This window comes from Nuphar pumila, chromosome 15, assembly GCF_984573655.1.
Source record: "Nuphar pumila chromosome 15, dmNupPumi1.hap1.1, whole genome shotgun sequence".
In the NCBI taxonomy this organism is placed as follows: domain Eukaryota; kingdom Viridiplantae; phylum Streptophyta; class Magnoliopsida; order Nymphaeales; family Nymphaeaceae; genus Nuphar; species Nuphar pumila.
The window spans coordinates 30,406,617-30,424,239 of NC_143263.1; the positions used below are offsets into that span (position 1 = coordinate 30,406,617).

A 17,623-nucleotide genomic window follows, 5' to 3' on the forward strand; every position below is an offset into this window, starting at 1 on the left:
TTTCTCTAGGTGATCTGTAGTATAACACTATGTTTCCATATGCATCATATCTCTGGCAAGCTTTTTATTGAATTTCCCGTATATGTCAAACTTTGTACTTTGAGTAATCAAGTCCTACGACCAAGTGCTTCCTTGCATCATACTAAGGCAACTATAGTTTAAACCATAAGTATAAGTTTTTTTTTCTCGGCTTGCAACCATAAGCTAAATGTTCATTTCTCACGCATGAAATATCATATCTATGAAAGATGCCATGAAAAACAGTATCCTTAACCCATACTGTATTGCACCGACAAAATGTCCTCTTTGTCAGTCCAATTGTATCCACCATCAATAATTTTCGATTCATTTTTATCATCTCTTTTGTTTCAGTGAACAAATTGATTTTATTTGGGTTTTTTTATTGGACACTTCATAATCTTGTAATGAAGCATGCGAAGAAGTCGAGAATTGTTAAATCTATCTTTATTTTTTAATCTAAAACAGAGGAAGCCAGTCTCGTCTCCACCAATAAATCTTAAATTCCATCTGTAAGGTCTCCACCAAAAGTGTTAACTGTGCCATTGACTTTCTTGGAAAGAACCATGTGAATTTTTGCATCCCCCAAAGCATCATGGTTTCTATCAATCATGTAAGGCGAGATGTTCATTGCATGAAACTTGCAATTATTTGACGAACATTTTATTTTTTGAAAGGCAAGCTGGGGTTAGGCAGACCCCCACCAATTACTATTCAACGTACCACTGGGGTTTGAAACCGCAACGTCCCACCACAAGGAGACGTGCACTGACAGCTCCTACCAACCACGCTCCTTATTTATCGAACATGTAACATAAGAAACCCTCTACTGTTTTCTTTTTCATGACATAAGAATCCCTACTGTTGAGAGTATAAAGTTTGAGAAGCTCAAACCGCTTGCATTTGATCATATGGTTCTTCCACTTAATTCTCCTTTTTTTTTATAAATGAACTCGAGCTATGTATTTGTTATTAAACAAGCTCGAACTTTTATGCAGTAAAAGTATAACTTTTCTCTTGAAAAGAATTATTTTTTATCCTCTCAGTTTTTCTTATCATTGGGACACTCCTAAACAAAAATTGACTTGAAATGGGTCATGCAATTCACTTTACAATTTTCTAAAAAATATATATCCGCAGAACCAGGAAAAAGTGCATTGCTTATGTGGGTAAATGGAGAGAGAGAGAGAGATCCTAAAAATCACCATCATAATTCCACTCATTTTCTGGGAAAGCTTCAAAATATTCTCTTAAAAAGAAAAACATCCAGAGTGGAAGCAAAAAGAAGAGATATTGAAAACAAAGGGTTAAAAAAACATGGCGTGGACATTTTCTGGGGATGTATCTACATGGGTCTAAAGTCACCCACAACTACAAGAGGGATTGGCTTTAAAGACAGAGACGGTCACACATTCTTTTGTGTAGGAATTGGTGGCTTGCTACTGAGAAAACTGTTCCTTCTGACCATTGATGATCCACATGAGCCCCTTGACGATTTCTTTGAGATGGCCTTAGAAACAGATCCTGATCTGGGTGGATATGATTTGTGGCAATCAAGATTACCACCAAAGCTCTTACATGACTTCAACCTCTTGTTGTAAGGATTCTCAGGTTTTGCAAGTTCTGCCAAGCAAGTCAGTTGTGCCATAGATGTAAATGACTGTGACTTCCCTTCATAATGTTTGGAAAGGCCTCTTCTGCAAAAATGATTGCCACAATCTCAGCCATCTTATCAGACAAGGATTATCAAGAGATGATGCTTATGGACTTAAATTTGTGACAAATAAATCCTAGAAATGCAGCTTCTTTTTAACACATAAAGCTTGAAAAACACACTTTTATACATCCTCTTATTGGTAGGTTAATTCGAACCAGTTTACCCTCGTAAACGGTATTGAAATGCATATTTGCAGGTGTTTTTTTCTTAATCTGAACCTGCAAATGTATTCTTTATAATGTATTTAGTGGAAACCATGTACCAAATTAGGCATTTTTCATCTTGATATGGGTTTTTAGATAATTCTAAAAATCAATCTGATATTTCATGAAAACTTTATAATAAAAATCAAGCCAAAGGGGGCTCCGCTTGTTTGGTAGGAGCAGCTAGTGCACGTTACCTTGTGTTGGGACGTTGCAGGTTCAAAACCTAATGGTATAGTTTTATAACTGGTAGGATTCTGCCTAACCCCATGCTTGCCTTTCAAAAAAAAAAATCAAACTTTTTTTTACGTTTGGAGAGGGGTGGTTAGCAGTGGGGGATTGGGTAGGTAGTTGTGTGGTTTATTTCTAATGAGATGGTTGGATGATTAGGTCACACTATCATAAATAAGGGGTCTCGGGTTTAAATCATCCTCATCTTGCCTATAAAAAAAAATCAAGGTTTTTGCTTAATTGAATTCTATCCAACGCATGTTTGAGTAAATGAGCAATGATGAACACTTCAAGAAGCTAGATAAAGAAAAAGAAAGGCCTGTGGCTAATTCTTAAAATGATTAAAACGATTGAGGATAAACTGATTAGGACCTACCAATTCCTCGTTATAAATATACCACCTATTCTCTTTTTTTTTTTTGACAAAATTTCAATAGGTGCAATGACCATGAATGGTATCATTTGAGACCATGTTCTAATTCATCCATAGACATTGCATCTAGAAGATAACAACAAAAGATAGGAGAGAGAGAGAGAGAGAGAGAGAGAGAGAGAGAGACTTACTTGAAAGGGAGCTGTGCCATAAGGGTGGACATCTCATACAGAGGCCCCCTTACAAGTTGAGTTGATGAAAAGGATGACATTGGAGGTGAAGAAGAAGAAGAGCAGGAGGAGGTTGCATCTTCCATGAAATCCGATGCTGAAGACGGATCGGAACTGCTGGAATCATTGGATGACAACGAGTCGTAGAGATCATCGACCTCTCTGGCGCGAACGTCATCCATGATCCCAAGGGTGAATCTTGGTTCTGTCTTGTAGGCTGCATCCATTCTTGAACAAGCTGCTTGGTGCAATCAGTCTAGGCTTACCCTCATTACCACAATCAACCATGCGTCTCAGTCTCTCAGGCACCGTGAGACCAAGAAGCCACTGTGGTTGCCCTTATCCTTGAAGCTGATCCTACACATAGAACACGCCTTGAATGAATGACCACATGAAGGAAGGCTGAGCTTTAAAGGGAAAATGAATGGATGCATTTAATAGATAAATAATAATAGTTTATACCAAGCTTGATCATACATGAGCTAATTTTAGAAGCATGAAAAGGATGCCTTGTTTGGAGTGACGCAGAGTGGATGGAGTGATTGGTGGTCTAAAATAAGAGTTAAAAAAGCACGAGGATAAGATTGGTAATATTTGAAATGCTTTTAGATTCGTCATTATCCTTTAATTGTTTGCTCTGTCCACCTTTGTACCGTGAAAAAAGAGACAAGGGATAAGGTTTGGGCTTGACCTCATCCATATCCTACTCACCACCCTTTTTCATAACTCCCTCTTCGAGAGAAATTCAATGGTTCCATGAGAAAGTCCATGTCATGTGATCAATTGGATAAAACTGCAGGGCGCTTTTCCATAGTGTGGAAACCCTATCCACCTTTATCAAAACTTGTGGTTTTCTTTTTCTCTTTCTTAGGATTCTCTTACCTAATCCTAGATCGTCTCTTGCTTGTTGCAAATGGGTCGCACCAGAAGAACATGTCCTAATTGTGAGATCCATGGTGCAGACCAAGTTTTGAACGTTTTATTGACAAGCCAACACCTCGGGTTTTTAGTGGGATGTCCGTCCCCTATTTTAAAAATGATATTTAGGTCATACCCATGTCTCCCTTTTATCCGATTCATGAGAAATTCACCGAACCAATGGGCTTGACTCATCCCGGTCCAAACTCGAGCTCAGACCGTTCCAATATGGAACTCGGACGACTATGGTCGCAGATACGTGTTATGAACCGCGGTCACTCCCAAGCCGGTTTTGTTGATGGGTAACAGGAGCTAATCGAGTCAACTTGATCCGGGTTGGATCCGGGTCATGAATCCAATCGAAACCGTACGTTATTAAAACACTTCAATATTTCCATGATCTTAGTGGGTCCCACCTGTCTCATGAACATGTGGCCGTTAGCCTGTGGGACTTGGGCTGGGTCAGAGACCGAATGGTTGGGTGATTGGGTATCAATTACTGGTGTCATCCTTATCCCATCCCTTGCAGCCAGAGGCATCCATCAATCATCTCTGTATCCAGAAGCATGGGGGCACCAAAGTGGGGCCGCTTGGTTCAGGGGATGTGGGGCCCAAAAGTGCCGACGGATATGGCAAAAGCACAAAAGGGAGAAAAGCTGGGTCCCACATGAAACTAACTTCATTTTTTGGTTATCTCACGTGACAAGCTAAATGCCTTTCTCACCACACGAGAAAGCAGAAAAAAGTGCTCATCTCTCTCTCTCTCTCTCTCTCTCTCTCACACACACACACACACACACAGTTTCCAAATCCTTTGAAGCCATATGTGAACGGCATAGGGTAGATTTTGGATTCTTCTTGGTTAGTATATGAAGATCTTGAAATGTCATGAGGAATCAACATGCTCTGTGACTGGTCACTTGTTCAGGGCTCTATGGATCTAAAACTGGCTCCAAGCTGTTAATTTTGTATGTGGTTTTTTGGAGAGCCTACAATTCATTTACCCTATTAGGTCATGCCAGGTATGGACCCAGACCAAAAGACTATCTGGACCAGTTAATGAGGTTAGTTCTTATAACCTGATCAATGCTGCTGGGATCGTTGATGAGATTTTGGTAAACTGACATAAAAAAAAAAGCATTGCCAATGACTAAGAAGATAGCTCGTTTCGAAAGTTGGTGTACCAAAATGAACAATTAATGCTCTCTCTCTCTCTCTTTGTGTGTGTGAAAGAATGAAGCATACCTATGTTATCAGGTGTGGCATATTGAGCTCCAACACTATCATAGACATTTTACAGTCTGGCCGACCAACTCCTATCTTTCCAAACTTTCATATAATGGAAAATGCTTGACAGTGGCAAACACGACTCCAGCACATTTAGAGAGAGGGAGGACAACTCGAGAATTTTCAGGAAAGAATTGAGGCATATATACCACCAAGCCCAATAGCTACACATAAATGACCCTTAGTGGGCCACACAGTTTTTGCCTACAGAAAGCCCGGAGTGACACATGAGTTTGTTGGCCTCGTAAGCTTTGCATATAATTTTACATACATGCACTTTTATTGTTATCTCTTAAAAAAATTATGGTGCATTACACTATTGTATATTTCTCCACCTTCCATGAATCGATATATCATGTGTACCCCTTTTCCCCTCCCCCACTCTCTCTCTATTCGCTCTATGCACTCTATGTGATTGTGTGCCCATGTTATAGACTGCATGCACACTGAGGGGCGTAGCTAGGATTCATGTGACGGGGGGGAACAGGGGTGTAGCAAAAAAAATAATATTTGTGCGATAGTCGGGGGGTTCGGGGGCAACGGCCCCGAAATTTTTTTTTTTTGAGATAAAATAAAAAATGGCTACAATTATTAATAAAAAACTATTTCATATGGACAAATCAAACTATTTGCTGCAGTCAGGGATGGGCTACAAAAATAGATAAAAATCTATTTCATATGGAATCAGGGCCGGGCTAGGACTGGGCTTTAAAAAAAAACAAAAAAGATTAACTGTTTACGCCCTTGTGCACACTTAGTTGCTAACAAATCAGTTGTTTTTGTTTTTGGAAATCACTAAGTCTTGTTGGGTCAAGGTTGTTAGAAAAGTTTTAAAATTGGTGATTTTGTTCCTACCAAAAGTGCTTTAATAAGTTTAGTCTCATATCTAAGAGAAATAAGTTTTTGGAGTGGTTTAAATAGAGGGTTTGTTCTTTATTCTTTACTTTAGTAATTCATGTGTCTTGGGGTGGCTTGTGAACGTTGTAGCGCATCGTGCAAGAACAGACCTGCCGTTTTTGCGCACATGCGTGTGTGTGCGCAAGGGCACTTGAGGCGCAATGTGGTGTTTTGATGGCACACTTTGCACTTCGCTCGCAGCAGTGCGAGGTGAAAATGCCCGTTTTGACTTTTTGGTTTTCGGATTGTCTAGTCTTTTAAAAGGTTTTAATATGCTTTTATGGTGCATTGTGACTGTTGGACAGTTTTGAAGGCCTTTGAGCAAAGTCAAAGGTGGGTGATCGTTTAAGACATTTTTCGTTCTTATTTCAAACCGTCGAATTTATGGCCATTAATCTCATTTATCGTAAAACGTTTTGATCTTTCTAAGAAATCTATAAATCTCTTCCTTTTTTTCTTTCTTTTGAATATACAAATTTCTGACTCTCAAGTTTTCTCCTTTATCTCTTCCCGATTTTGGCTTGCAGAGTTCTAGTGTGGGAGACGTCATCTCTTCTTGCGAAGTAACTATCTTGAGGTTCAAGCCTAGTTGTATCATGGGAACTCAGTCGAAACCAACCCATTTTTTGCATCTTCAAAATTCTCGGAGTGGGGCGATTGAAGTTCTAAAGATAGCGATCTTAAGAACGTGCCTTTAGGCTTGAGATCTCTTTTCTTAAAACCATTTTATCATAAGGTTGGAATAACAAAGGTTCACTAAATGTCATGTGGCACACTTTGCACTTCGCTCGCAGCGATGCGAGGTGCGTATGAGGTGCAAAAGCCTGTTTTGACCTTTCAGTTTTCGGATTGTCTGTCATTTTAAAAGGTTTTAATATGCTTTTATGGTGCATTGTGATTGTTGGACGGTTTTGAAGGCCTTTGAGCACAGTCAAAGATGGGTGACCGTTTAGGACCTTTTTCGTTCTTATTTCAAACCGTCATATTTATGGCCATTAATCTCATTTATCGTAAAACATTTTGATCTTTCTAAGAAATCTATAAATCTCTTCCTTCTTCCGTCTTTTGGATATACGAATTTCTGTCTCTCTAGTTTTCTCCTTTATCTCTTCCCGATTTTGGCTTGCAGAGTTTTAGTGTGGGAGAGGTCATCTGTTCTTGCGAAGTAACTATCTTGAGGTTCAAGCCTAGTTGTATCCTAGGAACTCAGTCGAAACCAAGGTTGTTAAATGCGATGAGGCGAAGCGAGGCGTTGAGCCTGTGCTTTGCCTCTAAGGCGTACGCCTCTCACAACTGGACTGGAAGTGAAGTTGTGGGAGGGGAGGCTGTAGGAGAAGGACCACGCGCCCAGCTGGTACGGAAGCGAGGGGAGGGCGCGTCCGGTGGTCAGAGAAGACTGAGCAGCCAACGTCGAAGTTTGCCACCGGGGAATTTGTAACCGGGGAACTGTGATGAGGGGCAATTTGTGCATCACAACAACGCCTCAGTACCTTGAGCGTGCGCCTCGCCTCTGAGGCGTGCGCTTTAGGTACTAAGGCGTACGCCTCTCACAACACTGGTTGAAACCAACTCATTTTTCGCATCTTCGGAATTCTCAGAGTAGGGCGATTGAAGTTCTAAAGATAGCGATCTTAAGAACGTACCTCTAGGCTTGAGATCTCTTTTCTTAAATCCATTTTATCACAAGGTTGAAATAACAAAGGTTCACTAAATGTCATGTGGCTTTGAAGATTAGCTCGTAACAAGTGGTATCGAAGCAAGATCCACCTTAGAAAAAGTCAAGACACACAAGCCGCGTCCAAGCAAACGACTTTCATTAGTCATGACTTACGAAGATTAAGGTGTGGTCATAGAACCACCATCGAAGCCAAAGGACAAAGGAAATAAGATTATCCCGAAATGGTCTGTTGTTGTGGGAGTCAGAGAAGCTTTCTCGACAGAACCCACCAAGCTGGAGAAATTGGTGGAGAGACAGAGATATGTAGGAAATGAATATTGAGGTCTTGTTCAATGCCTCTTAACAGTTATCGAAGACTCGATGACGAGTTGAAGTCTGTAAACGAAGAGCTCTAAGAAGGGTCATGAAACTCGAAGAACCAGATACTTTATTAAAGAACAAAGAATATTTGGTTTATATGTGTTGATATAATTGTTATTGGAAATTCAAACTGGTTCATAGCATATCTCATGTTAAAATTGGGTTTTGAGTTTGCTCTAAAGGACTTGGAAAAATCTTTACTATTTTTATGGGAATCGAAGTCCAACACTCATGTTTTGGTTTGATGTTAGCACAGAAAAATATATATTTGAGCTTTTAAATTGTGTGAGAACGACTTGGGCTAAGCCTGTAAAGACTCCTATGCCGTCTTTTATAGTCCAAATCTAATATCATGAAGTTTCCGTAAAGGAAGCCACTGTCTCGAGATCCAACACCGGGTCAGAATATCGAGATCTTGCAAATACCATTATCGAGGTTGTTTGGGTGCAATATCTCTTTCAAAAATTGGGTTAAAGGGTGTTTGCTATTTGGTGTGATAACTTGGGAGCTTCTTATATCTTTCAATCAATCTGGTTCATTACAACAAAAGCAAGCACATTTAAATAGATGTCCACTTCATCAGTGACCGAGTTGTCAAGAAAGAAGTTCAAGTTAAATATATCCATTTCAAAGATCAAGTTATTGATTGATCTTTGAAAAAATAGTTTCCTTGATAAAAAAAATAAGAAAAATAGTTTCCTTGATAAGGGAGTTCTTTCTCATCGTAAAGAAAGAAAGCTTAAGGACAACTATGCATCAAGGACTTGTGAAAGGCCACTTAATTATAAAAATTCGATATCAGAAGAGAAGATAAGAGTAAAATTATAAACCCTAAAATTATAAGATTCTAAAACCTTGTATTGTTGCAAGGTGAATCTATTAACGAATCATCTCTCCTCTCCTAACGAGTCATAGAGAGTGCGTGACTTCATTTGAACGTATGTCTTAATGACCGAACCAAGTAAACTTTTGGTGCGGTTATCGATTTTCTGTTTTCACCTCCCTTTATGGTTACCTATATTCTAATCTTATCGCCACGTGTAATTACCGATATTATCGCCTTATGCAACATTAAATTAGATTTTCGTGCACACGCACTTACACGCAAGCTTTTAATGATGCGTGAGATGCATCGCTGTACGAAAAAGGGGGGGCTGACAAGACAATACCATGGGCGTGTTCTCGGCACTTTTACACAAACACCAAACGCCCTTTTTCAATTGTAGGCTCCACATTTAAAAGAACGTACGGCACACCCACACATTTCACCACCAAAAGCGGAGAGCAGGTGATCCATCAAATCACTTTGAGAAAGTGATTTGACATATTCACCGTCCATTACCTCCCTTGAATGAGGACCCTACGATTATTATAATGCAATTTTTGGATGTTGAGGATGACATATCACTTTCCTGCTCTCCCAAAAGATGATAAAAGCATCCCCCAATCCCTTGCAAGAATGAGCAAACGTCCAAATTCGCCCGAGGTCTGCACTGGCTAACTGGCTAAGCGGTTTTGCATCCCCTGGTTTCTATATAGATGCCCCCCCCCCCCCCTCTTGACAGCTCACTTCTAGTTATCTAGAGAATGACCTGCTGCTCACCAAAATTTATCAAATAAACTAAAAAAAAAAAAAGTGCAAATGGATGGACCACATCACTAGAGTTTGCATGGGCAACACGGCACTTTTGTTGGTACTTCTCAAAGGTTTTAAAGCTAATATGGTCAACAAAAGGACACAATGTTTTTGTTATTTCTCAAAACCTTTTAGAGCTTATGGATTTGTTAATCATTGGCTCATTCTATAATGGAATTTTGCAGCTGTGGTTGAGGCAAATTTTTAGCTCCATGAATAACCCACTAAGGTTCACGATGCATCCAACATGGATTATGCTATTGTATTATGGGAGTCAAATAAGTAAATTATTAAGGGTGGAATGAGATGGCTCGATGGTAAAGTGCATCATGCCAAATGGACTATACTATTCTATTAGCCACCAAATGTTAGAAACAATCTTAAGGACATGTTTAATATGGTTCATTTAATATGTTAGGATGTTTTACAATGTCTAATACGTCACAAGATTCAATTTTTGACAGTGAAAAATTGATGGTTCATAATTGATTGATGAAGATAATGATGGTTTAAAAATAGTATAAAACATAATGTTGGAGTTAAATTTTAATGCAGAAAATGTTGAGCATGATCTTAAGGTTAGCTTTTTACTTCTAAAGATTAGAATTGTGTAAATCAAGTGTTTGTCATCATAAATTATGGTAGTTCATTACCAATATATATATAGTGTTAAGATTTGCTACAGGTAGGGGTGGGCCCGACCCAGCCCAAACCTGTTTAGAGCTTGGCCTATTGGGTTTTAAGTGCGGCCTAGCCCATATATTAATGGGTTGGGTTTTAGCCCGACTCATAATGAGCTCGGGTTTTATGGGCAGCCCATTGGCCCAATAGACTAATGTTTAGTGGGTTGGTCCAGCACAGGCCGAAATCTATTTGTATGTTGTTTTCAAAGAAAGTTCATAAATTATTTTCTATAATACCAAAAGCAATAAATTAAATGAAAGATTAATGCACTCATCTAATTATCTTTCTATTTTTCATATAATCAATATAAATAATTAGGTAAACTAAAAAATCAATTAGATAACTCTGGCCCATCGAATCGGCTTGGAAGCCCGTGGGCCGACCCGTTCCCAGTAGCTAACAGGTCAGGGCCTAAAACCTTGACCCAAACCCAGCCTATGGTAGGCCAGGTAAGCTTGGCCAACCGGACCGCCCGGCTCATTGTCCACCCCTATTTGAAGGTGCAAACAACCTAACAAATGGGGTGGAAACCCCCTTTTAATTTTTTGTGTTTTCTCACATCTGATACCATAGATGTGATCTATGTGTTTCGTTTAGCCCAAAGTGGCTTTTGGATCACTAGAATCTAACTTGTACTCAAGTTTTTTTGACAATCCAAAAATCAATTGCTACGAAGACATCAATTTATTTTTACTCTTAAAAATATATTTTCTCGTCAACAAAACATGATCCAAGAGTTTATTCCTACTAAATAAATGCTGAATACATCTATCAGGTTAGATTGTGCCAAAACAACTCACATTGTGAGATTCAAACTAGATTGCAAGTACAATAGATTGCACCAATTATAAACCCATACATATATCAGGTTAATGTTTGGTACTATTGAAGGCATGAAATTATACATAACCATTGACCTGAAAATCATAGCTTCAAGATTTATCAACTCAATTTGACTACATAAATGTGTTTAGGATGGTTTGTTTGCTAAGGATGACACTTTGGATCGTGTTATTTTGATCCAAAAATATGATTTTGAGTCATGAAATTTTAGTGCATTGTGATGGCTAATTTTTGAAGCCCTTGAAAAACCAGTTTGTGTTACCATTATATCATTCAAAACTCATTTCTCATGAAAAAAACTTGTAGACCACATTCACAGGATTTAATCTACAAAAGAAATCTAAGAGCAATGATTTTCAGCTCAATTGTTTCATATAATTTTGTGTCTTTAACAACACCAAATGTTAAAACATACACACAAGCAATTGCTGTGTGTGCGGTTGAACGGCTCAAAATCTACAAACAATAATGATCATATGACTCCCTTTCTTCAATGTTTGAGTGTTTCATTGATGGGACCTTGTACATTTATTGTTCTGATCCCCGCATGAATGGTTAGAAAGATCAACAACAACAACTACGCCTTCATCCCAAAACAATTGGGGTCGACGATATGAACCAAAAAAGAAAATCATTCTGGGTCTTCCACATGAATCCTTCTCCTCCAATCATTTCTATCCAATGCCATGTCCTCGGTGAGGTTCAAAGCATTCATATCATTTCCTATCACCTTCATCCATGTCTTCCTAGGCCTACCCCGACCTCTTTTAACTAATATATTTTCTCATTTCTCCATCCCTCTAACTGGAGCATCATTAGGCCTACGCCAAATATGTCCAAACCACCGTAAACGATTCTCTCTCATCTTATTTTCAATGGGTGCAACGCCTACCTTCTCGCGTATCTCCTCGTTCTGAATCTTATCTTTTATCGTATTTCCACACATCCATCTCAGCATACGCATGTCAACTACACTCATTTTTTAAATATGATGTCTCTTGGCAGCCCAACATTTTGTATTATATAGTAAAGCGGGCCTAATAGTCGTCCTATAAAACTTTCCCTTCAACCGCAATGACATTCTACGATCGCACAACACTCCAGTTGCACTCTTCCATTTCATCCACCCAACCTTTATCCTATGATTTACATCTCCATCAATTTCTCCATACTTTTGAATGATAGATCCCAAATATTTGAAAGAATCATCCACTAGTATTTCGTGCTCACCAAGCTTCACTACACTCCCATCACTACTTCGTTGCTTACTAAATCGACATTCCATGTATTCTGTCTTACTCTTACTCAACTTAAAATCTCTTGCTTCCAATGTTTGTTTCCATAATTCTAACTTAGCATTAACTCCAGCTATAGACTCATCAATCAAAACAATATCATTAGCAAACAATATACACCACGACACATTTTCTTGAATTGATCTCGTAAGCTCATCCATCACTATAGCAAATAGGAAAGGGCTTAAAGCAGATCCTTGATGTAACCCAACCGTTATAGGAAAATTGGTTGTCACCCCTCCACAAGTGCGGACATTGGTTACTACTCCTTCATACATATCCTTAATTATACTAATGTACTTGAGAGAAACACCTTTCTTCATCATTGTCCACCAGAGAACGTCCCTAGGTACTCTATCGTATGCCTTCTCCAAATCAATAAAAACCATATGCAAATCTTTGTTCCTCTCTCTATTTCTCTCAATAAGTTGTCTAAGAAGATGTATAGCTTCCATAGTTGATCTTCCAGGCATAAAACCAAATTGATTCTCCGATATCATAACAATCTTCCTCAACCTAGACTCAATCACCCTCTCCCAAAGTTTCATAGTATGACTCATGGGTTTTATACCATGATAGTTTGTGCAATCTTGTATATCACCCTTATTCTTATATAAAGGCACCAAAGTATTCTTCCTCCACTCATTAGGCATCTTATTTGTCCGCCAAATCTTGTTAAAAAGATTTGTCAACCATTCTAAACCTTTCTCTCCCAAGCATTTTCAAGCTTCGATAGGTATACCATCTGGGCCAACTGCCCTTCTTGATTTCATTTTCTTCAAAGCCTCTGCAATTTCTTTCTTTTGAATCTTGCGCATGAAGTCACGATTCATCTCATGAAAAAAAATGGAGAAGTCTCCAAGATCTTGAGCATGACTTTCATTAAATAGCTTATCAAAATAATCTTTCTATCTCTCCTTAATCTCTTCATCTTTGACTAAAACCCTTTGCATATCATCTTTGATACATCTAACCATACCCAGATCCCTCAATTTCCTATCTCTCATCTTTGCAAGCCTATAAATATCTTTCTCGCCCTCTTTGGTATCCAACTTGTCATAAACCTTCTTATATACCTTATCCCTCGCGTTCCGAACTACTTTTTTAGCTTCATTCTTTGTTATCATATACTTCTCCAAATTCTCATTATCACGACTCTTACTTAGATTTCTATAACACTCTCTTTTAACCTTAATAGCTAATTTGACATCCTCGTTCCACCACGATGTATCCTTACCTAGCGATGCACCGCCTTTAGACTCACCCAATACCTCATTAGCCACCTTTCTCATGCCACATTGATTCTGAATCCTACTCGAGACACCAATCAGCTTCCTTAACTACCTGCTCTACAAACATTCCTTGTTTAGCTCCTTTCAGTGCCCACCACTTAATTCTAGGATTTATCCTATGTGTATCCCTTTTGCGGCATTGTCTAATTCTAAGATCTAAAATTAAGACTCTATGTTGTGTAGCTACACTTTCTCCTGGTATAACCTTACAATGGTTAGAAAGATCCAAAACCAAAAATAGTGGTATTATTGTTTCATTGATTGGACCTTATACATTTATTCTTTATAATTTATTCATTGAGGAATATGCCTTAAACAAAGACCTTACAATATTCAGACACATTTTTCGAAATGTGAAAAATCAATTGCTCACAATGTATTTAAAACTTTACAATATAAAGTATGTGGGCCATTGATTTTTAGTGTTTTAAAAAATATATCTAAATATAAAAAATCATAATTTAAAACATGTCGCTTATTAAATTATAAACACTCAAATTTTCATAATGCCCAAAACCCTAGAAAATCCACCTATTCTGACCATGGGATGACACAGGTTGTTGTCGTCAGTTCCCCCCACTCCATGTCCTGAATGACAAAAGAGGTTTTGTCACCCCTGTCTCTCCTTATCGGGATGGCAGACCCAGTTATGTCATCTTAATATTGGGCGACCATGTTTGTGTCATCCCGTCCTTGGGGATGGCACAAGTAGGGTTGCCCCTACCTCTCTTTTGTCTTCCTTTGCGCAAACTCTCTAAGGTTTGTTTGGGATGGCACCCTCCTGCCCCTGGGATGAAACCCCAAGGTGTCATCATGCTCCTGTGAGGCACACCAAGGTCTGCTCCTGTGCTATCCACTGTGACCTCCCTGCTCAGTTTTGCCCCCTTCATAGGCTAAGACGACAGAGAGTTCTGTCGTCTCTGGTTTGGAACAACATAGGGTTTTGTCGTCCTAGGGTTGGGATGGCAGATAGTGTTGTCCTCTTGTCCAGTCTTTTCCCTTCTTGGGCTAGGACGACGAACAGTGCTACCGTCCCTGGCTTGGGATGGCAAACAGTGTTGCCATCTTGCCCAGTCCTACACCCTTCTATCATCAATTTTTGGGTTGGGACGACAAAACCATTCCCCTGTCCCACCTATGGGACAATTGTCTATTTTGTCGTCCCTACCTGAGATGGCCAAATTGTTCTGCCATCCTGTCTCTCGAGCGAGAGGATAAGCCATTTGGCTTATCCTCACTTGATCTTATCCTATCCAGTCCCTTTCTGCACGACTTTCAAGAGGAAAAAACTCTATCGGATGAATCCTCATTAAAGATAGACTATGATTCATTAGGATTTGATCTGAATTTCGAGAACCCAATGATTTGTATCTCACTCAAAAAACTATAATAAGGTCCTCTCCTTAGAGCATGATTATCTGAAATTTTCCTGTCCAAGCTTTGATCCTAGAGAGAACAAACTCGAGCTTCTTTACACCATCTTCTCTCGAGCTAGCTTGCCTGCATCGAGATATTGTCGAAGCTACAACCATGTTCATTCCTATGCAAGAGCGTCGCCAAGATCAAGGAAGAATTTAAAAGCTTAACAAGCCCTCGAGTTTGAAATAGGTGATTTTCAGATCATTTGTTCTTTTATTTTAATTTTTTATTATTTAAAGAACAGATACTAATACACTTTGATCTTCATTGCATATTTGAGTTTCTTGATAGTGCAATTCGGGCTACGGAGATCGGAGAACTTGTTTGGATCCTACCTTCCCATCAGGCGAAGAATGATTGAGGCTCATATACGGTATCCCAACAATTTCAAAAAAGATTTCAACGAATTTGGGTAAATCCCATCCTTCCCTTATTCAAAAAAAATTATTAACATAAATAAATGATAAAAAACTAACATGTAAAGTTTGATCGATGAAAACTCGACTGTTAGAGGAGGAACACTATTGATCATCATCGGTTATAGATTTTGGATTTCTTTAAGTTGGGTGGTCTTCTCACATATATATTTATATATATATATATATATATATGTGTGTGTGTGTGTGTGTGTGTGTGTGTGTGTGTGTGTGTGTGTGTGTGTGTGTCCAAACAATCGTTTAAGCCTAAAAAATGGACAAAATTTTTTGTTGGGTCCATTGTTTGGGATGTAGAAGGCTCCACTAAACGAGAAAGAATTGACCAAAAGACGCACATCACGGTAAGAAACTATGTGGAGAGGAACCTTTTTACTCTAGAAACACACTTCTTGCCCGTTCTTAAATATACCACTTGGATCTGGATGCTTGAGACATAGGATTCAAGTTTAAAATGTTGGGGACGTCCAGGATTGCCTCCTCTGTTGATGTCGATGACCCTATATTGAGGCAGCCAAACAAACAAAGGTTGTTATGTAAACAGCAAATGCACAGGGGAGGTGTTGCGTACCTGATGCAGCCATTGATGGACTGCAACTGCCAACGGTGGAGATCGAATGTAGCAGAGGAGAGTCGGTGAGCAGTAGTTGATCAAGCAAGGAATGGTTCTCCTTAGCCAGGTTGCAACCTCCACGAGCGCAGACTCTCTTTATGCAACCGGTGAGGAGGATATGTTCCCTGCTGATGGAAATGTTGGGAGAGATAAGAACTTAGAAGAAAACCCTCTCTCTCTATTTCACTATATTTCTCATGTATTTGGGTCGCTCATGGTACCCATATATATAGAGCACAGGGTGAGAACGGTTTGCGTAACCGTTTTCTCTTGATCATGTGTTGATTTATCGGAAGGATCACCTCGAATGGAGGGTGTATCCACGTCGTGGATAACCACCACTACTTTAGTGATGGTTAATCCAACATTCTCTCACTTGATCCGACGATAAATCCTTAACCAAAAAACTTTATGGGAATGACTTGATGAATAGATTGGCCTTTATGATCTATTCTATAGATCCTTAATTGAATCTCTAATCCTTATAAGATTAACAATAAAAAAATAATGAGAATCAAGAACTGAAAGTGATCACTTTATTTATATGCATGTCAAAAAGAGTTTAACAAGCCTTTCCTCATTACATGTTTGAAAAATAATCTCGGTGCTATCCCTTTAGTAAGAGGATCAACAATCATCTTTTTGGTACCAATATTAACAATATGCACTAAATGATTCTTCGTCCTTTCTTTAACAACAAAATACTTACATTCCATATGCTTACTTGACGTAGTACTTTTGTTGTTGTTCGAAAAGGACACTGCATCTTCATTATCACAGTAGACCTTCAGTGGCTTCCTAATGGAATCAACCATCTTTAACTGTGATATTAAGTTCTTTAACCATATAGCTTGCAAGATAGACCCGTATAATGCTATGAATTATGCCTCCATGGTGTGGGCAGCAGTGGTCGTCTGCTTCTCACTCCTCCAAGAGATCGCGCCCCCAGCAAGTAAGAAGACGTACCCAGTAGTGAAATTTCTACTATCAAGGCATCCTCCTAAGTTCGCATCTGAGTAGCCAATGACCTCGAGGTGATCAACTTTATGATACGTCAACATATAGTATTTTGTCCCATGCAAGTACTGCAAGACTTTCTTGGCAGCCTTCCAATGGGGTAAACCTGGGTTAGTCTGAAATCTGCCAAGCACCTCTACTGCAAAAGAAATATCTAGTTGAAAACATGTCTGCGCGTACTGCAAGCTGCCAACAACTAATGCATATAGATAAGCACTCATTTGTGCTTTGTCAATAGCGTCTTGTGGACAATCCTTTAGGCTTAGCTTGTCACCATTTGATATGGGTGTTAAACTAGGAGAAAAATTCTCCATCCCATATCGCTTTAACACCTTATCTATATAGGATCTCGGGGAGAGGCCTAGAAAGCCTTTTGATTTGTCTCGATGGATCTCAATGCCAAGAACATAAACAGGCTCACCCATATCTTTCATATCAAAATATGATGCAAGAAACTGTTTTATCTCTGAAAGTAACT

General features: G+C 39.0%; 1 protein-coding gene across 1 annotated transcript; it reads right to left on the bottom strand.

Moving 5' to 3' along the window:
- Window positions 1–1,240: 1,240 nt before the first annotated feature.
- LOC149814992 (uncharacterized) lies at window positions 1,241–3,173 on the bottom strand. The gene is made up of 2 exons (XM_089989230.1): window positions 2,734–3,173; window positions 1,241–1,715 (listed from the first exon to the last, which is right to left on the bottom strand). The coding sequence occupies exons 1-2, from the start codon at window positions 2,997–2,999 to the stop codon at window positions 1,424–1,426; spliced, it is 558 nt and encodes a 185-aa protein (XP_089845356.1). The 5' UTR covers window positions 3,000–3,173; the 3' UTR covers window positions 1,241–1,423.
- Window positions 3,174–17,623: the final 14,450 nt, after the last annotated feature.